Raw genomic sequence first — 24542 nt, 5'->3', positions numbered from 1 at the left:
TCGTTAAAAGCAAAAACCAGGCCAGGCTAAAAAAAAATCCTTTCTATTAAAAATGCGCACACTTTGTCCTGGATCTCCGGGGCTCTCCTGCTTCACCGAGGTCCTACTAAAAACAACAGCAACACTTCCTGCTTCCTCTCCCCTTTATAAAGAGGAACTCCAATCAGCCGCTCCCTGTATTCAACTCCGCCTCACTGGCAGCTGGGCTAGAGTAAAATCTCCCCTCCCACACAGGTGCAACAACCGTAAATAAACACAAAAACATGCAATTAATCCAAAACAAACTCAAAAACAAAACCAACAAAACTTAGGGGGGGGGGGGGTTCTCTCCGTCCTTTGCCACCATGCTATACTCCGTAACATCTTTGCTGCACAGCTGCCTCTTCTCCTCTCATTCTCCCCCCTCCCTCTCCTGTTGCTACTTCAATCATGAAACTGATCAATGATCAGCTGATCAGCTCTCTTGTTTGTTTATCGCCCACTTTGCGTCAGAAACAGGAAACCAGCAGATGTCGCGCTAAACAACAGCAGCACGTTTAAGCTTGATCAGCTGTTGTTAGAATTTATTTAATATTAATTTCTAGTATCAGCTGATGTTTGCTGGAGCCACAGCTGTAAACCTGCTGGTTATGATATGGTTTGGTTATCTGGTGAGAGGGAAACATGAAGATGAAACCAGGAGACGTCCTTACTGAATCATCAGAGCTGAACAGGTGATGGAGAAACAGGTTTACCTTTTAGGTGACATGAATGAGTTGAAGTTATGAACTGTTTCTGAGACACAAATAACACCAGGATCCTTTTCTAAGTAGCTGACAGCTGGTAACTGTGCAGGGGCGGGTCTAGCAAAGCTTTGCCAGGGGGGCAGGTAGGGCATTAACAGGGAGAGGGGGGCACAAAGAAATACTTTTAATTTAAAATTTCTCGCTTTTATTAAATAATTATCTGAATCTTACAACCAAAGTTTTTAATTGATGTAACATGTATAGAAATCATACATATACCAACAAGACTGTGCATCACTGTCACCACAGCGACTGTTTTCATTCAAAGTAGGGATGCACCGATACCGATACTGGTATCGGGGCCGATACTGTAAAATGTGTGTGCACTCATACTTGTAAAAGTTAACCGATACCATGAACCGATACTAACTTATTTCATTAATCAGAGGGTGGCTTGCCATTTCTGTTGTAGTTTTTTAGATTGGCCACTAGGGGGACATCCCGCGCTAAACAGGCACAGGGTTAGATGAGTCAGACTGGCAGCTCCAGATAAAAAAAGAGAAACTGGAGGCTGCTGTAGCTAGGCTAAACAAAATGTCAGCAGTGTGGACCGGAACAGCCAACTTTAACTCAAGTTTTGGAAAAGCGATGAAAAATGTCAAGAGAAAATCCACGGGCAGTTAAAACAACAGAGGCTCTGACTCATTTTATCGCTCTGGATGACCAGCCAATGCCGGCCGTGGAAAACATAGGATTCTTCTCAGCACACTCGAGCTGCGATATGAAATTCCCAGCTGCCCACACATCAGGGAGATAATGGTGCCAAAACTCTCTAAAGAGGTAAAGACAAGCAGTGTGTGCGCGATGTCAGTCCTTGGTTTAACGGCACACTGATGATCCACGGGCAGATGGGGAGTTCGTTCGTCAATGCCAAATACTTTCGTTATTTTGTTTGTTTGTTTACAATATGGACACTCTGCAATAATTTAAAAGTTTATTTTATTCTCAAACCTAATTTGTATTTATTTTATTCCAAACAGAAGTGTTTATTTATTATTCCGAAAGCTCGAGACAGTGCCAATAGTTCAGTGATATTTTGTTAAATTACAATGTGGAGACTCTGCAATAATTTAACAGAAGTGCTTATTTTTCACTTGAAATTTTTTTGTGGTCTTTTTTATTAAGATATTATTTATTATCGGCAGAGAATAAAATAAAACCTCTCTTCCAATTCATTGCATTTGTCTGTGTGTGTGGTAGAAGTATTGGTTTTTGTACTCTGTATCGGCAAGTACTCAGATCCAAGTATCGGTATCGTATCGGTTTGAAAAAATTGGTATCGTTGCATCCCTAATTCAAAGGCTTTATGGCTGTAATACCTGGTGGGCCGGTCTCTAGGCCGATGTTGTGTCCCAGTCCAGCCCTGCGCACGACACGCAGTGAATTAATCTGAGAAGGTGCATTCAAAAATAAATGGCCGGGCCAGCGCTGCACATCGCAAATTAGCTCGCATAGACACATTAGTTGTGCCGCTTCTTAATGACGGTATCTTAGCTAACAACCCCAACTACCAGATTCAACTTGTAATTGGCTAAAAATAACTTCGCCTACCGGTGAGAGGGACGTTGCTAGCTGACAGTTTTTTCAAGCGATGTTGAAATTTCCACATTCAGACACTTCAAATGCTTCAGCAGCTGTTCGCTCAGCGCAGCATCAGCACCACGGAAATACACGGATACATCCGTAGACTCAGGACAGAATTCACAGTGTGTTTTTGGGACTTTCAGGTGTTTGGACCAATGTTTTCTTTCTGATCAAACCAGAAAGCTTTAATGAGCAGCTGGATTTTTCTCTCGTTAACTGGTTGGACACAGAGGACATCGAAATGCAGCTGATTGAACTGAAAGCTCGACTCTGTGGGGTCAAAGTTCGCAGAACTACGAAGCAGCTGGAATCCAAAGCTGTGCGTGTTCATGGAGCTGCATGTTCACCTGCTGGACATCACTACCTGACAGGTTTAACTGTCTTCAGAACATTGCAGAGGCCTTACTGACAGTGTTTGGCTCTACATGTCTGTGTGAGCAGATTTTCTCTCACATGAGTCCTCAGGTATCCGTCTGAATGCTGGACACTCGGAGACCTGTGTCTCTGAGTGGGAGACCAGAGATCACATTAACATGTGTGTCTCTGTATTAACAAACATGCCATATTGGCCCAGTTTATTTTTCTTATCATTGTTGTGAGGAGGCCATAAATAGCATTTGCATTTTCTGTTGTACAGTTCATTTGCTGTTATGGATAAAAAGTCTTTTTTTGTTTCAAAATAGCTGATAACTATTCGCTGACAGCTGCCAACATCTGAGAACAAATATAATTTTATAAAGTGGTTCTATATAGTGTGTAACTGTTAATATAGAGCGTTATTAAATTTATTGCTAATGCAATCATATGGCACATTGACTTCTGAGGGAATTTTAGATAATAATAATAATGGATTGCATTTATATAGCGCTTTTTGAGACCCTCAAAGCGCTTTACAATTCCACTATTCATTCACTCTCACATTCACACACTGGTGGAGGCAGCTACAGTTGTAGCCACAGCTGCCCTGGGGCAGACTGACAGAAGCGAGGCTGCCATATCGCACCATCGGCCCCTCTGGCCATCACCAGCAGGCGGTAGGTGAAGTGTCTTGCCCAAGGACACAACACACAAATGCAGTTGTGTAAATCCACAAAAACTCAGTAAAAACTGAGACCAGTTAAAGTCAGAATAGCACCAGCACAGGTCAGCTGAGCAAAGTGAGTGACCACAGAAAATCTACAGAAGCTGACAATAGAAATTATTGTGGTAATTTCCCACCCTGAGCCACTACAACCCCCAACTGTACTCACTGTTCTGTTTAGGTGAGGAGGAAACGACAAAAGAGGTTTGTAACCCCATGTATTACAATCATTATTACAAGGTTCAGTTTGCACAGAAATAGCTGGTAAACTGTCCTTTCTTTCTAACTTTAAGTACATTTAAAAGCACTTTTTTGCTTTTACTTGAGTAAAAAAGTTGAATCACTACTTCAGCATGAATAAAGAATGTCTGTACTTTTGCCACCTCTGGTTATATTTCACACAGAGCGGATTCAAAGCACCGGTGATAGTTTGAAACAACTTTCACTTGTTAAACAAAAAAAAAGCCTTTGTTAACATTTTGTCACACATGTTTTGATGTGTTCTTAAAAACATTTTGTGAAATGAAACGTGATGATTTTACAGCAGTTTCCCCGGTGAAGCAAACGTCCCTGGATAATTCAGACTTTTTTTTTTTTACTTTAACAAATGTGGTATATTTTTTACTTTGCACTTTAACTGCACTAAAACAAATATTGTAAAAAATATTGTAAAAACAAAGAAATCTTGATTATCTGTTAATGTAACATTTGTGTTTGAGATGCATTGTGAAATGAAGGTATTGTTACCTTATCAATAAACATGTTGTGATGGGGTGTTGTCGTCACCCCACCAGATCAGCAGGAGGGCTTTGTCGACATTTACAATAAAGGCAATGAATCGAGAACGAGGCAGCGTAGCTTCAAATGGATACCACAGGTGCATCTACTCAAAATCTCAGGCAGCTTGTAATTGCAGTGACCTCGACCCAAAGGTCAGTGTTTTTTTGAAAATCGTGTGACTGCAATAATAGACCCTGTGCACAAGAAAATGCTAACTTCCTGTTTTAAGACCGGATGTAGGGTTGTACATTTAGCTTTATTTTGCTGTCAATCGCTACTGCGAAGGTGGACTCAAAAAAGTCCAAAACACGAAAACGGAAAGATCGCATTAAGTTACAAAGAGCTGAAGCTGGGAACACTCACCATTACTGTTTCATAAACAAATCAAATGATCAATTTTAACGTTTGAAGAGTGTAGATCGATCAGTTGTTTACATCACTTAACACAAGCAGAACTGCATTACAAAATCAGAAGACACACCATCCACATTCATAAGTACATCTCTGTATAGTGACTGTTCTTATGATTTAAACAGGCAAATGTTCAGCATTCAAACTACAAGTGACCAATAGTCAAGGCCAGATGTTTCCCCTGTTATGTTGATATCGGCTAGTCAAGTACATGAAAAAAAGCCACAGAAAAAAATTAATGAATGATTGCTGGTAAGAGTCTCTATATATTAGTATTTACAACTGGTATGTTGTGACGTACCTTCAAAATTACAGCGGTCCTTCGCTATGACACGGTTCACTTTTCGCGGCCTCGCAGTTTTTCAGCGCATTGTGTCCTGCGTCCTGATCAGCTGTAGGTCAATGTCGATGTCCTCCGTGCCCTCTCTCCTGTACAGTACAGAATCGCTACATCGATCGCTAGCAGTATGACTCTGAAGTGCTATACGCTGGTTATTTTTAGATCATAACACTGACGATAAACGAGGGACCACTGTATACAAATACTGAGAAATATAAAATTTAAATCCTTTCTCTCTTTTGCTCTGAGGCGGGGGAAAAATATCGACAAAACGATGAACATCATCTACAGATATATTCGGTAAATGCCCAGGACATCTTGAGAAATGTAAATCACCACTTGATTCATGCATTTGGTTGACTTGTTTTGGAAAACCCGATGGTAAACAAGGTACGAATATCACACCGGAAACAAAGCGATCTACAGGAGTTTCCCCACCGGAAGTAGCATATGCTAAGGTGCACATAGGGGGTGTCTAAATTCATGGGCTGTATCCTCCTGAGGCCGCATTTGTAGACCGATTACGTCACAGCGATGCCACGAAGGCTGTCCAAATTCGTAGACTTCTCCGAATGCAGCCGGCAAATGCGTCCTCCTTTTCTCCGAATTTGAAGGATGGGTCGGATGTGTCCTTCGTGGCCCACCATATCCCAGAATTCATAGCACGGGCCAGCCAATTCCAGTTTTCAACAATTGGGGCCGCTACTAAGATTTAATATTACTTTTATTACTCTTTGTGGGTCACATTTAAGATATTTTCAGGCGAGAATGTGTAAACCTCAAATATCTGCTCAGTCAATCAAGATATCGCATATTTGCAAAAGTGCTCCGACGTTTTCGGAGACGTCTGTTACCCACCAGCTCGATAGCTAGCCGGGAGCTCAAGGGTCACCAGAACTGGTGAGAACGGCAAACTCCCGGCACATCATTTTCAGATCACCGCGGACTTTCGCTACTCAGGCTAAACGTAATATATGAGTCACTTAGACAACCTAAAATGTTATTGTTTGGATTTTTCAGTGTTTTATTTGTTCGTGAGTAAATCAGTTTGGTTGAGACTAAAGTTATTAGATTAGATTAGATAAAATAAAACTTTATTAATCCCTCGGGTGTTTTTCACACAGCTGAATAAACGTCAAACAGAAAACTGATTAAACAGAAGTGTGAGACGGTCGAGAATTTACTCCAGTGTCTTGTTATATTTTAGATAGCAAGGAGCAAGTTTATTAAACTCCACCGAGACAGCGGTGACGCAAATCGGAAGGCTAGACCGTCCAATTTCACAACCGTTTACTTCCGGTCTACCCGACCTTCTGAGGACCCGGCCCACGTAGACTGCGAAGGACGGGTCCTCAGCAGGATGCGGCCCAAGAATTTGGACACCCCTATAGTCTATTTCAAAACAAGGTGACGTAAGATTTTAAATTTTGTTACAGTTTTCCTGGAAGTGTCTAACTTATTTACTTTTTAGGACTCAGTTACATCTCAAGTACCGTATTTTCCGCACTATAAGGCGCACTTAAAATCCTTTGATTTTCTCAAAAATCGACAGTGAACCTTATAATCCGGTGCACCTTATGTATGAATTCTGGTTGTGTTTACTGACCTCGAACCGATTTTATGTGGTACACGGCGCTCAAAAATCTCTCAAAAAATGTTTTAGTACGACTTTGGTAAACTACAAAGTTGCAACACTTGATGGATTGTCGTAGCGTTACGGCTGCCATAGTCAGGAGCCTTGCAGAGTAATCTGGGTCCAAAACTCCGTCCGCTTCAGGTCCCAAAGTCACACAAACTCTGCAGCATCACTGAGAGTTAAAAACTGTCTAAATTCTTTCATCTTTAATAAAACGATCAGCATTGCTGCTTTACCAGGTGTAACAATGAAGTTTAACATCCAGGCATCCATGAAAACAGAATTTATTAAATTTAACGGAGGTAGAAGTTAGCAGGAAGTTAGCTCGCTAGTTAGCTAAACATGATATAGCATGTTCTGACTGAGAGATTTCTGAACCAAATTCAAACGTACAGCTCTGTTATCACTTTCAACATAAATGAAGACAGAAAACTAAACAGCAGTGACGTTTGTAGGGTTACTGAAGATGGGCTAGCTGGTATATAATGATGTGCTGAGGGTTCCTGATGGTTAGGGACAAATGTAATCGCATGGCAGGATGCTGTAAACGGACCAAACTTCAGCCAGGAGAACAACTGAGATAATCCATCCACAATACGAACAATGTTCCCTCTAATTTTTCACGTGTCTGAGCGAACACACAAACTCCCTGAGCGGACACTTGGACCACTGTGAGCAACAGCAGACGTGTGCACTGTGGTCACACCAGCATCGAATCCATCCAAGTTACATGGTTTATTAAAATAATCAAATTACAGCATTTACATTTATGTTAGACTACATTTAATTAACTCCTTTAGCTCACTTACAATGAAAATTTAAAAAATCTTGTTCATGACCTGTGTAGCATGTTAACACCATTGGAAGTAAAAAATAACTTGAACTCCAATTTTGAAAACACATCTCTTTTTTTTTTTTATAAAGTTCTGACTTGTATTATGAGTCTGTGGTCTGGGAGAGAGTCTGTAACTCTTTGTCTGCAAAATACAGTAAATAATGACCAATGTTGGGCAATTAATTATATAGTTACTTCTTCAAAAAAGTAACTGAGTTTTGCAAACAACAAAGTTTTTTGCAGCTGTTTACCTAAAAATGCAGCCAAGGCGTTTTTTAAAATAAACATTTCAAACTATTTACAGAACAATCAGCTGTTCTGCATCAAATTTGATGCCACACAAAATTATTTGTGCCACTCCAAAAATTAATTTCTGTCCACTATGAGATGAAGGAGAACAACAGCCTGATACCCGCAGGCCTGACAACAGCAGATGTATCACTGCTGTAACACCTGTAACATTCAGCAGTCGCCTCACACAACAAAACTATTAACTACACTACACACTAACTACACAATATTTGCGCTAAACGTCGCAAATCTCTCACATCTCAAAACACCGCCGTCACTCCTAAAACTTCCCCCATTCCTAAACAACTAAATGCCATGTTGCCATATCAGTTTTGATTGGTCAACATGGTACATTTTTCCACCAATAGGAAAGGCTGGGGGGGTTGGGAGGGGGGCTGTTTTTGCTCACAGGCGGAGAGTGCTTTTGAGCATTTTCCTTATAGAAAAACAGACTTACAGACTACATCAACTTCTGTGTGGATACTGTGGTTCCCAAAAGAACATTCTTTGCTTCCCCAATAATAAACCATGGGTAACCAAGAACATCAAAGCGACTCTGAACAAGAAAAAAAGAGCTTTCAGGAACGGTGACAGAGATCAGTTGAAAACGGTGCAGAAGGAGCTGAAAGCCATGATTGCAGGGGGAAAAGAGTCCTACAGGAGGAGGCTGGAAAACAACACCAGGGAGGTGTGGAATGGAATGTTGGCCATTACTGGCCTGAAACAAAAGAGAGGTGTTGGGATGGATGGGGACATCGAAAGTGCAAACAACCTAAATCTACACTTCAATAGGTTCGACTGCCCTGCGTCTCCTGTCTCCACACCCAGCTCTTCTCATCTTCTCCATCTACTCCATTCTCCTCCCCCCTCTCCTGCCCCCTCAGCCTGTCTCACCCTGTCCTTCTCAGAAGATGACATCAAGAATTGGGCAGACTCCACTCCAGTAAAGCTGCTGGCCCTGACGGTGTCAGTCCCAGGGCCCTCAGGTGCTGTGCTTCGCAGCTGTCTGGAGTTCTGCATCGGATCTTCAATATGAGTCTGAAACTGCAGAGGGTCCCATCACTCTGGAAGACATCCTGCCTGGTTCCTGTCCCTAAAAAGATTAACCCGTCGACCCCCAGTGACTGCAGGCCAGTGGCTCTGACTTCACATGTCATGAAGACGCTGGAGAGACATCTGCGTCTGCTGGTGGAGCCTTGGCTGGACCCCCTACAGTTTGCTTATCAACCCCATCATCTACCTGCTGGACCAGGCTTATTCTCACCTGGACATTGTTGGGAGCACTGTGAGGGTCATGTTCTTTGACTTCTCTAGTGCTTTTAACACAATCAGACCATCACTGCTGGGGAATAAGCTCACAGAAATGCAGGTGGATGCCCCACTGGTAGCTTGCATCACAGACTACTTAACAAGTTGACCACAGCATGTTCGGCTGAAGGGCTGCTGCTCGGACAACATCCTGAGCAGCACTGGGGCGCCGCAGGGGACGGTCCTATCACCCTCCCTCTTCACCCTCTACACGTCTGACTTCAGGTCCAAGTTTCAGTCATGCCATCTGCAGAAACTCTCTGATGACTCTGCCATTGTGGGCTGTATCAGACGGACAGGAGGAGGAGGAGTGCAGGAGTGTGGTGGACAGCTTTGTTGAGTGGTGTGAGCTAAACCATCTACAACTTAACATCACAAAGACAAAGGAACTGATCATGGACTTTAGGAAGCAGGCTCCTCCTCCTCCCCCTGTCACCATCAGAGGGGCTGATGTAGAGATCCTGGAGGACTACCGGTACCTGGGGGTACACTTGGACTGTAAACTGGACTGGACCAAGAACACCAATGCTGTCTTTAAAAAAGGGCAGAGTCGGCTTTTCCTACTGAGGCGGCTCAGGTCCTTTAATGCTTGTAGGAAAATGCTGACCATGTTTATCACTCTGTGGTAAAGAGTGTTGTGTTCTTTGCAGCTGTGTGCTGGGGCAGTGGGGTGAAGACAGCCGATGCCAACAGGCTGAACAAACCGATTAAAAAGGCTGGTTCTGTCCTGGGTGTCAGACTGGACCTAGAGGAGGTGTCTGAGAGGAGAATGCTAAAAAAGCTTCTTTGTATCATGGACAACCCCGCCCACCACATGCACGCCTCCATGATGGACCATCAGAGCACACGCAGCAAAAGACTCATTGCCCCGAAATGCAGAACTGACCGCCACAGGAAATCCTTTGTGCCGGTGGCAATAAAACTGTACAACTCCTCCTCACTCTGTAGGTGATTTTCCTGAGGATTAATAACAAAGCTATTCTGTTCCCATTCAGACCGTGCACCAACAGTTTTTCATTGAATGTTTGTTTCATCTCCCCATCATATGCTGCTACTCTTTTATCCATTTGGACAATACTATGTCACTTTAGAATCACCTGCACTGATAGCTAAGCTAAGCTATTTATTATTTCTCAGGATACAGTTATATTGTTCCTCGTTACAGTTATTTGATCTTATAATTTGCACTATCCTACTGTATATTACTGTATACTTGTATTCTATTGTACATATTGTATATCTTATTACTCTGTTCCTCTGCCTCTCTTGCTGCACTGAGCATGTGTATGACAAAAGAATTTCCCTCGAGATAAATAAACCTCTTCTTATGTTATCTTATCTTAAAACGCCGTTTTTACCGTTTCTTCCTGCAGTAAATATAAACAACGACAGTATTCAGGAAGAAAACCAAACATTGCAGATATTTTATCATAACTCTGGTTTTACGTGGCCGATCAACACAATTTAAAAACTGGTATAAAGTCCACACTTTGTCCATCAGTTGTTCCGTCTGTCCTGCTCACATCTCCAGTGGTTGTACACGTTGTCATTAACGTGGCTTCACTCCTCATCAGCCGCTTTGCTCGCTAAAACACCGGTGTCGGCACATAAGGACGCTGTCATAGCCTGTCAACGACGTTGATTAGCTGCATATATATGAATGTGAATTGCATCATTGGCTGGACTGTGGGATAAGGTGGCATCGTTCTGATCCCATACTGGAGCAGCCAGTCACTGACTAACACTGCAGAACAGAATTGTTAAAGTTTTAATCTTAATTTCAATTCAGGTGAGATTTTTTTTGTGCACAACACAGATTTTCTGTGCGCAGAGACCGTGCCAGCAGTGCGCAGCTTAGAGGGAACATTGAATACGAGGTTAGTCATTAATATACTGCAACAACATGGGAATAGAGCAGCTGCCAGAGAATTCAGCAATAATGAATCAATGGTAGAGCAGGAAGCAAGAAGAATGAGCTGAGTAAAGTTTGACTTATCTGACTGTTTTGTTTTGCTTAATGTGCCTTCTGGTCCAAAAAATATGGCATGTGGTTAACATAATGAACATATAACTATACAGGTTAGTAAAATAAACTGATGGCTGTCTTTGGCAACACAATAAAAGGTGTTTCAGTTAAAGGTTTTTTTCAGAAGCATTTATTTATTTTTATTATTTTTATTTATTTGTTTTTGCAATGATTATGAGGTCATATCCTTGAAGAGTATGCATGATTTCTCCAGTGTGTTAAAAATGTTCATAGTTGTTCCCTTCATCAGCTTCCTCAGCCTATTTCTCGTCCCTCTCAGCAAACTGTTGATTGTGAGTCTCACAAAAAGTTATGTGGTACACAGCAACTTGTCAACAACTTCCATAATCTACAACTTGTGTAGCTGATGGAAATAGCTTCATAAGCCAGGGCAGTAATGGTTAGGTTATGTCCCCCAGAATGACCAGTGTCACATCTATTTCCCCAAAATCTAACGTCCAGGGTGGTAACAGTCTGTTCTGGTCTGAGTCACAAAGTGTCAACATTTATATACGAAAGCTTCATGTTATTATCTGCTAGACTTTATGAAATGACAGAAAACTGTGGTGGTGGTGGTGCAATAATTAGCTCTGGTTCTTTCTGTGCGGACACTGCATGTTCTGCCCGTGTCTCTGTGGATTCTTTCTGGGTGATTCATCTCAGAGCCCAAAGATGTGGGGTTAGATTAACTGGTAATTGTTCATTCACTGCAACTTTATTGAGAAGGTTAAATGCAAAGTTTTGATTTGGAATGATTTTCGATTTATTTTTAGGTTTATGTTAGTGTGTATTTGGTTCCTACTTTTGGAAGTTGGCCTACAAAGCCAACTTCCAAACAGTTGTAATTCTAAGCAATCACAACTGTTCTAAGTTGCGATTGCTCAGAACAGTCATGTTCTAACACTATTTCTCAGATGCAAGATGAAAGTAAATACTAATGTTTCATTTTGGCAAACTGATGTTACCAGTGTGCAGCTCACTTTCTTGTTCTGGGTGGATAGAGGTTGGTACAGCTCAGCACTGTCCCCTGTGAGCTGAAGTCCATTTCAGTCCAAAGACAACACAACTAACTCCAGAGTCGCTCATTCCTCTCTGCCTCTATCATTCTTTTTGTATCTTGCCAACACCCTCTATCATTTATATGGCTGCTTTTAAAGACAGTCTCCGTGGCGACGGCGTGACCCCTGCTGCTGCTCATCAGTAGTGTGTCTGATTGATAGCCAGTAGGTGGCCATAAAGGCTATCTGCCGTTGCCAGATTAGCCCAGACAAACATGGCTACTAACCAGCCAGAAGTGTTTACTATGGAAAATTCCGCCATCTTCAGTCTGCAGATTTACGAATATGTGTCGCCTGAGCCTCACATGTGGGCTTGTGCTGTTTCACACTACGTTTCTGCTGTTTCATTTGAATAGAAGCACCATAAAGTACAAACAGAGCTCTCTTTTGTTTATTCGTAAAAGGGTCTTCCCTTCACAGCCTGCTCTATTTTCACTAATTTCTCTTACGAGGTGCAGGTTTACAGTCTGGAGTCATCTTCATCCCAGAGCAGGTGGATGAGATTAAAACAGAAGGAGCTTGAGGGGGTTGTCACAGCATTTCTGTCCTTCCTCTGCTGGGCCTGTTCTTCTGGGAACAGCCTTCATCTTCGCTCCATATGTAGGTCGTTGGCCTTTTGTGTGTGACGTTGTGCTTCCACCAAGTGTTTGGCGTTTCCATACCTCTCTTACATTCTGTGGGTTGTCATGGAAATGCACTGGGGGCAGCAGCAGCAAAGTTACAGTGGAGGAAAGAGTGAGCAGTGGGAGGAGGTCAATTAGTCCGGGCCTCTTTTGTGAGCCTCTGCTGGCCTGTTGATGAAGAGCGCTCTGACTAGAGATGTTGTTGGCTTCAGGAAAAAAGTAACTTGGAAAAACCCAAAAACTGGGGTTCAGCTCTTAGAGACAGTCACGCGGTATGACGTTAGATTTATGTGGCTTTACTAAAGCAGAACCCAAATAGCCCTTTCCTGAATGCTTCTCTTTTGAAGTGCAATTTCTTGCACTATTGTGTTGATTTGGCTCTGGTAAAACGAGCTGTGAACAACTATTTACACACTGAGCTCATAGTGTAAAGAAAACACTCTGTATGCACAAACACACTAAGTGCTCTCACTCCAGCCTCCAGATAGGTTGCAATTATGTCTGCACATATGGTAGGAGAATATATATTTGAAAGGTTAAGTGTGATTTTGTCTTTTTGTTAAAAATAATCTTTTATTGTTGTAAAGTAGGTCAGGGTTGCTTTTATCATGTGGTATTGCTCTGGGATGCACAAAGATATGCCTTAGTATCTCTTGCTCTGCATTTCTGTAGACTGCCACTGGTTTTATGACCCAGTTTGCTGGGTTGCAGCTGACCCACTCTCTGTTTTCGCCAGCTGCCAGTTTACTAGGAATTTGCTACACTATAACTAGAGGAATATAAGTTTGCTTCTTTCCTGCCTTTTTGTAAAGCTTGGGTATTCTAGTATTTTTTACTTTTTTAACCTTGTGAAATTGCACTATAAGATGTGGTCTGAAAGAGACATTCAGCAGGAAAATATATGCAAATAAACATGTCAAACTCTACTTAGATTTCAAAAATAAGCTTCAGAACTTGACTCAGAGGCACCACTCTAAGTTTTTTAATATCATTAATAAATGTTCAGTTAAATTACATCACGAAGCAATTAGTAGCTACACATGAACCAGTGCAATATTTGACCCCTACATTGAGGGGATCAGGTGGCTCTATTGTTTTATTGGTCAGTGTTTTCCTATCATGGTTTAAATCTGGGGAATAGTCACTGAAAATTAGTACAAAGTCTTTCTGAGAGAGTGCCTTTACAGTCTAATTCTTTCTTGATTTTTACCAGGGTCTATCCTGGGCCTTGATCTGCTCTGGAGCCTCCTCCCAGTAGGACATGCCATAACCACCTCAGCTGGGACCCTTCAATGAGGACGACCAGGAGCTCCTTCTCGAATGACTGAATTCCTCCTCCTATCTCTAACCATCCTTTGGAGAAAGCACGTATCTGTGATCTAATTACCACAGGTAAAGGTAGGAACCAGTGAATCATCAGCTTTGCTTATCTCTCTTTACCACAACAAACTCTGAGATACTTAAAGATATCTACTCGTCCTTGACCTGGAGTGGGAATTCCATCCTTTCCTCCTGAAAATCATGGCCTCAGACGTGAAGGTGCCAATTCTTATTCCCACAGTTTTACACATGCCTGTGAATATGGGCTCAAATTGTGGTCATAAATATTTTGTACTTGTAAATCAGTTTTGTTCTTGTAAATCAGGATTTGTATGTGCAAAAAGAATTTGTGTGTGGACTTAGCCAAAAAATATGTGTGAAACTCTGCACTCAAGTTTCAAGTTACAAGTACGAATTTTGACCCTGTTTTTCTTTTTCTTTCATCTGATTGGCCAATGTCATGTCAATCACAAATTTAACTATACAATCAGAGAACAGATGGGTTTGGCTGTCAGAGGGGCGCTTTTTTGAACTGCAGGTCCTGGAAGGGTAATACAGTTTGAAGCTGGAAGATCTCTGTGTAAATATCCGATAGCAGCTAGGTCCCCTAACTTTCAGCAGCTGTTGAAAGGATAAAGTTGTGGTATATCAGTGGTTAGAAATACCATTATTACTTTAGTATTAGTTTAACACAAAGTCAGGGCTGACCCGGGACCATTGCTGTGAGTCACAGTGTGCAGCATAAAGGTCCTTTCACATCACATGTGCTGCTAATGCTAACTGCTAACTAAAAGCCAAGGATCCAGAATTTGTTGCGCTGGCTGCTGGGCTCTGTGGGTTTTTGCAGCAGCTCTACCTGTACTAGATGCACCTGCTCCTTGTTGTTTCTATCTCTGACTTTATGTCCTCTACAAGAGTTTCTGGGTTTTTTTGCTGGTTCTTCAAATATTCAATAAAAACATGTTAACGGAGAAAGCTTTGTAAGTATCCTCACTAATGAAGACTGTCATTTCAACAACACTGCCCACCCCCCCACAAAAACTCAGACCACCACAGACTGTTCTCCTTCGTGGTGATGAAGGAAAACGCTGGGCTGGCATCTAAAAGGGCATTTATTCCCTTCAAGGACCTGAAGCTCCATAATGCACCCCTCCAATAGCCAAACCCACCTGTTCTCTGATTGGATAGTTAAATTTGTGATTGACATGACATTGGCCAATCAGATGAAAAAATTATTTTTTTAATTAATTTGGTCAGTTCCCAATGTGATTGGGTACAAAAAGAGAGAGGGAGTTCCTCAGAAGTAAGGTTAGACAGAGGTTCACCAATGTGCAATGCATAAATAAAATAAACACCTACAAACATATTATGAATATCTCATTACGTACTGTACATAACACCATCAAATGATTGTGAGAATCTGGAGAAATCTCTCTGCATAAGGGACAGGGCTTAAAATCAATATTAGATGCGTGTGATCTTCAGGCCCTCAGGCAGTACTGCATTAAAACAGTCACGGAAATCTGAACTGTAACTCAAAACCTCAGCTTTATTGCTGGCATAAAACAAAACATAAACGGAGCAATGGCAATGAACGTGAAACACTGACACGAAAACACACAGGCATAATCTGAGGATACGACGCAACACCGAGCATGGGAAAACACAGGGCCCACACACACAGGGCAACAACGGGGGAATCGGCAACAGGAGGGAGACACAGCTGGGAGAGACCAGGGCCAACGAGACAGGGGGAACAAAGCTGCACACACCAACACAAGACAAAGACCTCCACAACAAAACAGGAAACATGAATCACAACTCAGAGACACGGACCCAACACAGAGAGACAGAAAACGACACATGGAACTAGACATATACTAAGCAGACACAACCGAAGAACAAATCCTAAACACAAATAAACAGAAACATGAAACTCTAATAATAAACATAATCATCATCATCATCATCATCATTAACACAACAAGAGAACAAGAAAACAATCCCTGATGCAAAATTAAAGCAAAACATAATAAACTCAAAATACTGGGTAGAAACTGACCCAGAACCGTGACAAGTGGAGGAAATAATTATTTGATCCTCTGCTGAATCTGTATGTTTTTCACTTACAAAGAAATGAGACGTCTCTTTTATGGTAGTTTCATTTTCACTGAGAGAGAGAATATCAGCCAAAACCAAAAACACATGACATAAAAGTTATGCACTGATTTGCATGTCAGTAAGTGAAATGAGTATTTGATCCCCAAGAAAATTATATGAGTTAGTACTTGGTGGAGAAACACTTCTTAGCAAATATAGCAGTAAGGCACTTGTGGTTGGTCACCAGATTTAGACACGTCTCACGGCCGCGGTATGACGAACGCGGCCGTGACTCTGGCAGACGAGCTGAACACTTTCTATGCTCGCTTCGAGGCTGCAGCTAAGGTCTCCAACGATGCTAGTGCTAGCGGCGCTAACGGCTGCAGACAGGAAGATACTGCCAGCACTGGAAACGTGCTCGTCATCTCCGAGCATGAAGTAAGGAGAGCCTTCAAGAGAGTGAACACCAGGAAAGCAGCAGGACCAGACGGCATCCCAGGTCGTATCCTCAGAGGCTGCGCATACCAGCTAGCTCCTGTGTTCACTGAGATATTCAACATCTCTTTATCTCAGTCGGTGATCCCCACATGCTTCAAAGAGTCCATCATTGTTCCTGTCCCGAAGAAACCCCACCCTGCTTCTCTCAATGACTATCGCCCTGTAGCCCTCACCTCAGTAGTGATGAAGTGCTTTGAACGCCTGGTCAGAGACTTCATCATTTCTTCACTACCAGACACACTGGACCCACTACAGTTCGCTTACCGTCCAAATCGTTCCACAGACGATGCCATCTCTCATCTCCTCCACACATCACTCACTCACTTGGACACTAGAAGGGGGAATTATGTTAAAATGCTCTTCATAGACTACAGCTCTGCATTTAACACCATAATTCCCTCCACACTCACCACCAAGCTGGAGCATCTGGGACTCAGCTCATCTATGTGTCAGTGGATCTCCAACTTCCTAACTGGCAGACCACAGGCAGTAAGGATGGGCGGACATGTCTCAGCCTCCACCACTCTCAGCACTGGAGCCCCCCAGGGGTGTGTTCTGAGCCCCCTGCTGTACTCTTTGTACACATATGACTGTGTGGCCACTACCAGCTCCACCACCATCATCAAGTTTGCTGACGACACCGTCGTGGTGGGCCTGATCTCTGATAACAACGAGACGGCCTACCTGAAGGAGATTAGGAATCTGGAGAACTGGTGCCAGAGGAACAACCTCCTTCTAAACGTCAGTAAGACAAAGGAGCTGATAGTGGACTTCAGCACTAAGCAGGAGAGGAACTACCAGACCCCCGTCATCAACGAGTGCCCAGTGGAGAGAGTGGACAGCTTCAAATACCTCGGAGTTCACATCACGCAGGACCTGTCATGGTCCTGTCACATCAACACCGTGGTGAAAAAGGCCCGTCAGCGTCTCTACCACCTCAGACGCTTGAGAGACTTCCAACTGCCCTCCAAGGTGCTCAGGAACTTTTACTCGTGCACCATAGAGAGCATCCTGACGGGAAACATCTTAACCTGGTTCGGGAACAGCACCATGCAGGACAGACGAGCTCTACAGAGGGTTGTGCGGTCAGCTGAGCGCACCATCCGCTCCGAGCTCCCTGACCTGCACTCAATCTACAGCAGGCGGTGCTGGACCAAGGCCAGGAAGATCGTGAAGGACCTCAGCCATCCCAACAACAGACTGTTCTCTCTGCTGAGGTCGGGAAAGCGATTCCGCTCCCTGAAGACCAACACAGAGAGACTGAGGAGGAGCTTCTTCCCGCAGGCGATACGGTCTCTCAATCACACCACCACACAGTACTGACCCACACATATGGTTCTTACACACACACTGGACTTTCTGGACATTGTTTTCACTTCATCACTTTAAGCATATTTGCACTGCACAAGACATAATGTGGATTGCACAACACTGGTCACTATATTCTTCATTTCCAGTTAATACTTGTACAGCTGCTGTTATTGTGTATATATATATTTATATTTCGTCATACATTCTTATATAGTTCTATACTGTGTATTGTGTATTTTGTTGTACAGTTATTTCATTTTTAACTTTAATTTTTATATTTTGTTTTATTCCTTCCTAGTTAAATTTACCCTTTTTAATTTTTCATATTTATTTCCTATCTTAATCATAGCCTTTTCTTTTTTTTCTTTAGGTCACGAGCAGTTGTCTAAGCATTTCACTGCATATCGTACTGTGCATGACTGTGTATGTGACAAATAAAATGTGAATTTGATTTGTCTCAGGAGGTATTCCAGCCGATTCCTCTTTACAAACACCGTCTACATCATTTCGGTTTCTTGGCTGCCACTTGGCATCTCAAAACTTCAGCTCCCTCCACAAATTTTTGACCGGACTTTAGCTGCTCCTTTGTTGTCGGTATGTGCTGCTGGTAAAGTTTCTGGGCTGCCTTTCCTCATAACAGCCATCCCTCAAGATTCTCTCCATTTAAAGCAATGCATCATCAGGGACTATAACAGCTAGTCCTTTTACTGAATCATACTGGGCATTAGCCTGGTGAGCTGACAGGATTTTGGGTTAATAAGTCAATTGAAGGGCCATTGTGCATCAGCCCTATAAGCGTTGACAGCAGTCCAGTCATTTATTTTCATTACTGACATTGTATTGCCCAGTCAAGTCTCTTAATGCAACTGGCCCCTTGCCTAATTTAATAATCATTCCAGCCTTGTGCAGATCTACAGTCTTGCCTAGAATAGTAAAATTCTTCGACACCTTTTTCATTTCTCTATGTGCTTTCTGCATTTAATCATTAGCTGTTAGTAATCTCTGGCTGTCTTCCACAGCCTGTCTTTTTTTCTGTCTTCCTCAGAGATGGGCAGTAACGCGTTACAGGTAACGAGTAAAGTAAGGGATTACTATCGCAAAAACGGTAATTAGATTACTGTTACTTTCCCGTAGGAACGCTGCGTTACTAAAACCGTGATTTTTTGCGAGAATGTCTCATGACAGTGACGTAAGCGAGTGCGACGTTCGTGACAACAGCTGTGTGCAGATCAACAATGGATCATATATCGAGTGTGGGAGAGAGTATGAGCGTGCAGCGTTTAAAGAGTGGAAGTACTGACCTTACTTTGAGTTTGATTCCATACAAAGTGACAAAAACATTAGTGTCCGCTGTGCGTGGGAAGAAAACTTCTTTTTACAGCGAAAAAAAACCCTAAACTTCCAACAAGCACCGAGTAGCTACGACGTAATGGGAAACTCACAGAGAAACTCGTGGATTCTTCCACTGACCGCTGTACACCTGCACCAGGGTAAACCTCTGCCTGCCCCACTCCTGCTTTACAGGTGAAAATAGAGCAACAGGACCGCTGAGTCTGTGACTTTATTTATTTTCTGCTGTGTTTTACTTGCATCTATTTGAAAGACTGAGTGTAAACACGAAAAAAACCAAACATTTTATGTGCTGGAATGTGCAGAAAATAGGTTTCAATGTTAAACTAATTTCTTCCAGTCAGAGAATGTTGCATATAATTTAATTTTTGCTTGATGCATAAAGTGAAAAGATTAAAACTAATAAAACAAGTTTTAAAAAGAGACTTTTCCATTTGATTACATTTTGTATGATGGATTATGTAGAAAAAGTAGAATTGGGCTGAAAGATCTATCGCTCTATCACCTCTTCAGGTTGTAAATCGTGTTTTTAAAAAGTAACTAAGTAATTAATTACTTTTGAAAATAAGTAATCAGTAAAGTAACGGGATTACTTTTGGGGGGAAGTAATCTGTAATTAGTTACTGATTACTTTTTTCAAGTAACTTGACCAACACTGGTCTTCCTCGCCTCAGCCCAACCAGTTGCTGTAGACGACTGCCCTACTTGACAATTCTGGCTCAGGGATAAAATACTTATTTCACTCAGTGTCATGTAAATCAGTTAAAAAAAATTATGAAGTGTGTTCTGACTGAACTTGCTGTTGACTCTATTAGATGAAAAGATATTTTTTGGCATTAGCAAACTGAATTACAGGTTCTTGTGAGGGGAAGGCACATGAACACAGGAGTAACCAGACTTTCTGCATCTTTGAGAACCTCACCTCAACTGTGCGTCTGACTGGAGGAAATAGCTTTAGCACAGTACTACTGCAGTATCAGTACTACTGCAGAATAAGACAATAATCGCAGTCTTTGGAAAATACTTTTACTACGCCATGTACTTAAAACTGTCAGACATAAAGTCGTTGTAATGTACGACTGCTGGCTGGATTTCTTGTTGTTGGTTAGTGATTTTAGCAGCCTTTGTTACACAAGCACCACCTCGCAGGATGACACAATAGAAATAACTCATTTGGTTTTCTTCTGGCTGCCTCCAACAGTCCATGTGTGTCAGGTTAATTGTACAGGTACAGTAAATGTAGTGTTTGAAGAGTACACAATGTGAATGGGTGAATGTGACTTGTAGTTTAATATGCTTTGAGCAGCCAAGAAGACTAGAAAAGTGCTATATAAGTTCCAGTTTAACCAGTGGTTTGCTTACAACCTGTAAAATGCAGTGTATGTTTCTTGCCCTTCCTTTTTGCTGTTGACACATAGTCAGTGCAATGCCACTGGATAAACCTCAGAGCAGAAGATGCCTGTTTGATGCAGGAAGTGTACTGTGAAGGTGAGGAGATGCTTGATGCTTGTAAAAGCTCGCTGACATGATGCACGAAGCCACCTGATGAAATCTGTCTACAAAGACAAACTTTGTGGGTGGATTACATGAGTAGCACTAATGTTTTACTAACTTTGAAGTACAATAATGAAACAGATGCCCCACTTAACACAAAGTGTTCTGTAGTAAACATAAATAAGGCCCATACAGTAAAAATGTCTGCCACCCTGCTGCTGCTGCTGAACTCTCTCTGGCAAATGCTTGACACTGCTTACGTAAATAGGCTTCTTTTAAAAATGGCTCTATTTGCATGACAAAGCCCGATGGTTTCAGGGTGGAGGGCAGAAGGAGAGGGAGGAGTTTGAGTCTGTCGCAAAGAGGAGGCAGGACAGACTGGGATTGTTGGACAGATGCACTGGGATCGCCAGCTCTCTCCCAGTCAGGAGATCAGACTGCACTGCAGGGTATATCGAACACTGTGGTTGAGGTATTAGCGGTACTCGTCTGGATTTGGGTTCCATTATCCGGTGTAGCTGGATCTTGTTCCCATATTACCTCACACTACTTTTTGTACTGGTTGGAGGAAAGAAGGGATTTAACATCTCCCATAAACTGGGAAAAAATTGAATATTTGCGAACCAGCTGTGGAAGAGTGACACATGCTTGCCACCAGCACTGTCATGCACTGCTCACAGCAGCATCTGAAATGTTTATGGCTTAAATGCTCATAATCAGTGGCGTTTATCTAGATTTAGCAGAAATATAATTCATAATTGCACTGGTGACCTGAATGGTTTATTACAGCAGAACGCTACACTGGCTTAGAGATGATGGGAACCCTGCTTACTGGACTCATACTCTTCCTGTTTGAGGTAATAACCTTCTCATTTTTCCATAATGATTTAAATTGATACAAATTATTTGATGTGTGATTTTTTCATTGTTGTTACCTTTTTTATGTAAAAACAAAAACCCCAAACAAACATTTAAAACATGGAAATCCAAATTATTTTAATTTGGTATTTTGGTGAACTGGTTTCCTTTGTCCTGTAGGTGGGATGTGAAAGTGAGCCGACACATGCCGTGCCAGAAAGAGTAGAGGGCTCAAATGGTGAGAATTCTGGCTTCTCCACTAAAGGCTAAATAAAATCTCTATATTATCCATGTTTAATGAAACTTCATGTATATGTCTGACTTTCTAGGAGAAACACTGGTGTATCTGACACCACACTGGGCTTTCCAGCTGGTCAATGACTCGCTGTCCTTCTCTAGGGCCGACAGCTTCTGCAGAGGGCGGTTTAGCTCTCTCATCACCTCAGACCAGAAGGAAGTTCTGGAGCTGCTTCGGCAGGCTGGACTTCATTCCTCCGTCTGGGTCAGGGATTCCAGCAGAGTAGCCTCCAAGCCTGTGGCGCTCTCCCAGCAGTGTGAGTGAAAACGCAGTTTTAAGCTGCAGATTTTTGTTTTGTTTTGTTTTACGTGAAACACCTTTTTGGTCTCATCTTTCAGATTTGCAGTTCTCAGCTCTAAAGTTTCCAAAGGAGTCGCGTGACGGCTTTGCACACGTCAACAAGTCCTTCCCAGCCCTCTCATCTGTCAGTGTTTGTGTTCGAGTTCAGTGGGACCCATGGTGGAGTGAGGTGTCGACCATATTTTCCTACGCTGCACCTGTCTTTACCAATGAGTTCCAGCTGCGAGGCCAAGCAGACATGCAGGGTCGCATTTTGCTGGCGCTCATCATCCATGGGAAGCACCTACCATACAAGGCATCCTTCCCAAATGATGGTGCGTGGCATCAAATCTGTGTCACATGGCAGCAGAGTGGTGGCCACTGGGCTACCTATGTGGACGGAGACAGGAAAGACACAGGCTCAGACACAGACACTTCCAGGGATATCTACGGTGATGGGATTCTGATCCTGGGGCAGGACCAAGACTCTTTTGGCGGGAATTTTACAGAGCCTTTCTTTGGAAATATAACTGACCTAAATGTCTGGAACATGTCTTTGGAATCACACCATGTCCGTCTGCTAAATGAATGTTCACCAGTCACCCAGGACCTGCTTTTCAGTTGGAACCTTGAGCTCCTTAGTAGCCACCCTGTGGTCAAAGAGGTGCAGGCCCGATTGTTTTGCCCGGGTAAGATGACTCCTTTTAAAATCTATAACTTAAATTTATTCTCTGCTAATAAGAGCTGTTGTATGTTGGTATACTTTGTTGGCCTTGTCAACCTTGCTTTGATGATTTTTGCTCTACTTTATGAAGGAGAAATACAAAGTAAAGTAGATTTTTTAAAAATATGCACAATGTCAGACGGTTAAAGTCAAACTGCCTTGAAAGCTAGCAGAGAAGTGTAATAATTAGACAGTGTTCAAATTTAAAAATGAATGACAACTAAAAAAATAAAAAATGAAATATAAAATAGTCCCAGGTAGCGCAAACTATCCAGTAAACTATAAAGATTTGATCTAAAACTGGTAAATATTTAAAATTATTGTAGGTTAGTTAGAAGTAACAGATAAACAAAATGTCACAGCTAAAACAGAATAACATACAAGCAACTGAAAGACAAATAAATTATGAATAAATAGTTAAAAATGTTAAATAATTGTAACAGCTAAACAGCTGTGATGAGTAAGTAAATTTAAGGTTAATAGGACAGCTAAACGTAATCTGTGCATTTTATTAAAGAACTGCAAAAGCTAAAATAATGACTAAAAAGTAATTATGTAAAGGTTAAGCTGGCCACGTGTAACACAGAAATAAAGCTGAATCCACTTCATTCAGTTTGATCTACTTAGTGGCAATTCACAACAAAAGTCAACCTGGTTTGGCCACCAGGCTGACAGCCTAGCTTACAAGAACAAATAAACAGTTGAGCTGACAGTAACCCATGTAAAAGGTAGTCATTGGATAAAACAGTCAAGGGGCTGAAATAGTTACTTTTTTAAGAATGCGACAAAAAATACTTGTGTAAAATAACAGTAAACAGTTAAAATTTCACTGATGTATAGTCACCAGTAAAATTAAACTATGAAAAATAATTACATCCTGTTATTCTAACTATGGAGGAACTGATTCTAACTGTACTGTCTACACAAAAAAGAAAATCTTTATAACTCTTTCATGTGTTCTTACACAAAGCATCACAGAAAAGCCTTTCTGTCACATTCTTACTTTAGTATAAAACCAAAGAATTAAATTTATACAGGAAAAGTCTGGGATGCTTCCAGAACGAGCAGAAAGAAAGTGTGCAGGGAGGGCTGGATGACTGCAGGGGATTCCCAGAGCTCAGTCAGTGTGTGGGGGGGCGGCTTGGGAAGGAACAGCTCCTAGCAGTGTTGACTACTCCCCCATATTTCCTCTTACTAGATCTGAGCAGTTTTTTTTCTTATCAGTACTAAGATAGGTTTCATTTGTGTTTGCACATTACCCAGATGCAATTTGATATAATTTAAAACCATTATTCAGTTTTCTGCTTTAATCAAATGTCATACCCTGTCCATTAATTCTCACCTAACAAGGCTTCAGATATTTTTTTCATACTAACTCTTGTCTTGTGTGACCATTGGTACGTGTTTGCAGCAGTGCACCAGCAGGTGGAGCTACAGGGCTGCAGAACATTGCAGGGCTGGTCAGCTGAGCTTCCACAGTTGGGTCTGACGGACTGCCTGGATCTCCTGCCTTTCATCTGCAGGAGCAGCAGAGGTGAGCCTCACAGGCTGT

General features: G+C 42.1%; 1 protein-coding gene across 1 annotated transcript in view; it reads left to right on the top strand.

The window, feature by feature from the left end:
* The first annotated feature begins 21643 nt into the window (after window positions 1-21643).
* adgrd2 (adhesion G protein-coupled receptor D2) overlaps window positions 21644-24542 on the top strand; it is a 55504-nt gene continuing 52605 nt past the window's right edge. The window contains exons 1-5 of the mRNA XM_085367690.1: window positions 21644-21688; window positions 21870-21927; window positions 22019-22243; window positions 22326-22955; window positions 24402-24524. Of these exons, the coding sequence (XP_085223816.1) occupies window positions 21644-21688; window positions 21870-21927; window positions 22019-22243; window positions 22326-22955; window positions 24402-24524 (1081 nt within the window). The remainder of the gene's footprint in view (window positions 21689-21869; window positions 21928-22018; window positions 22244-22325; window positions 22956-24401; window positions 24525-24542) is intronic.

This window comes from Diplotaxodon limnothrissa, linkage group LG12 (genome assembly GCF_057381915.1).
Source record: "Diplotaxodon limnothrissa isolate DT_005_m linkage group LG12, D_limnothrissa_male_GT1.1, whole genome shotgun sequence".
Taxonomy (NCBI): domain Eukaryota; kingdom Metazoa; phylum Chordata; class Actinopteri; order Cichliformes; family Cichlidae; genus Diplotaxodon; species Diplotaxodon limnothrissa.
This window is presented reverse-complemented; position numbering and strand designations above follow the sequence as displayed.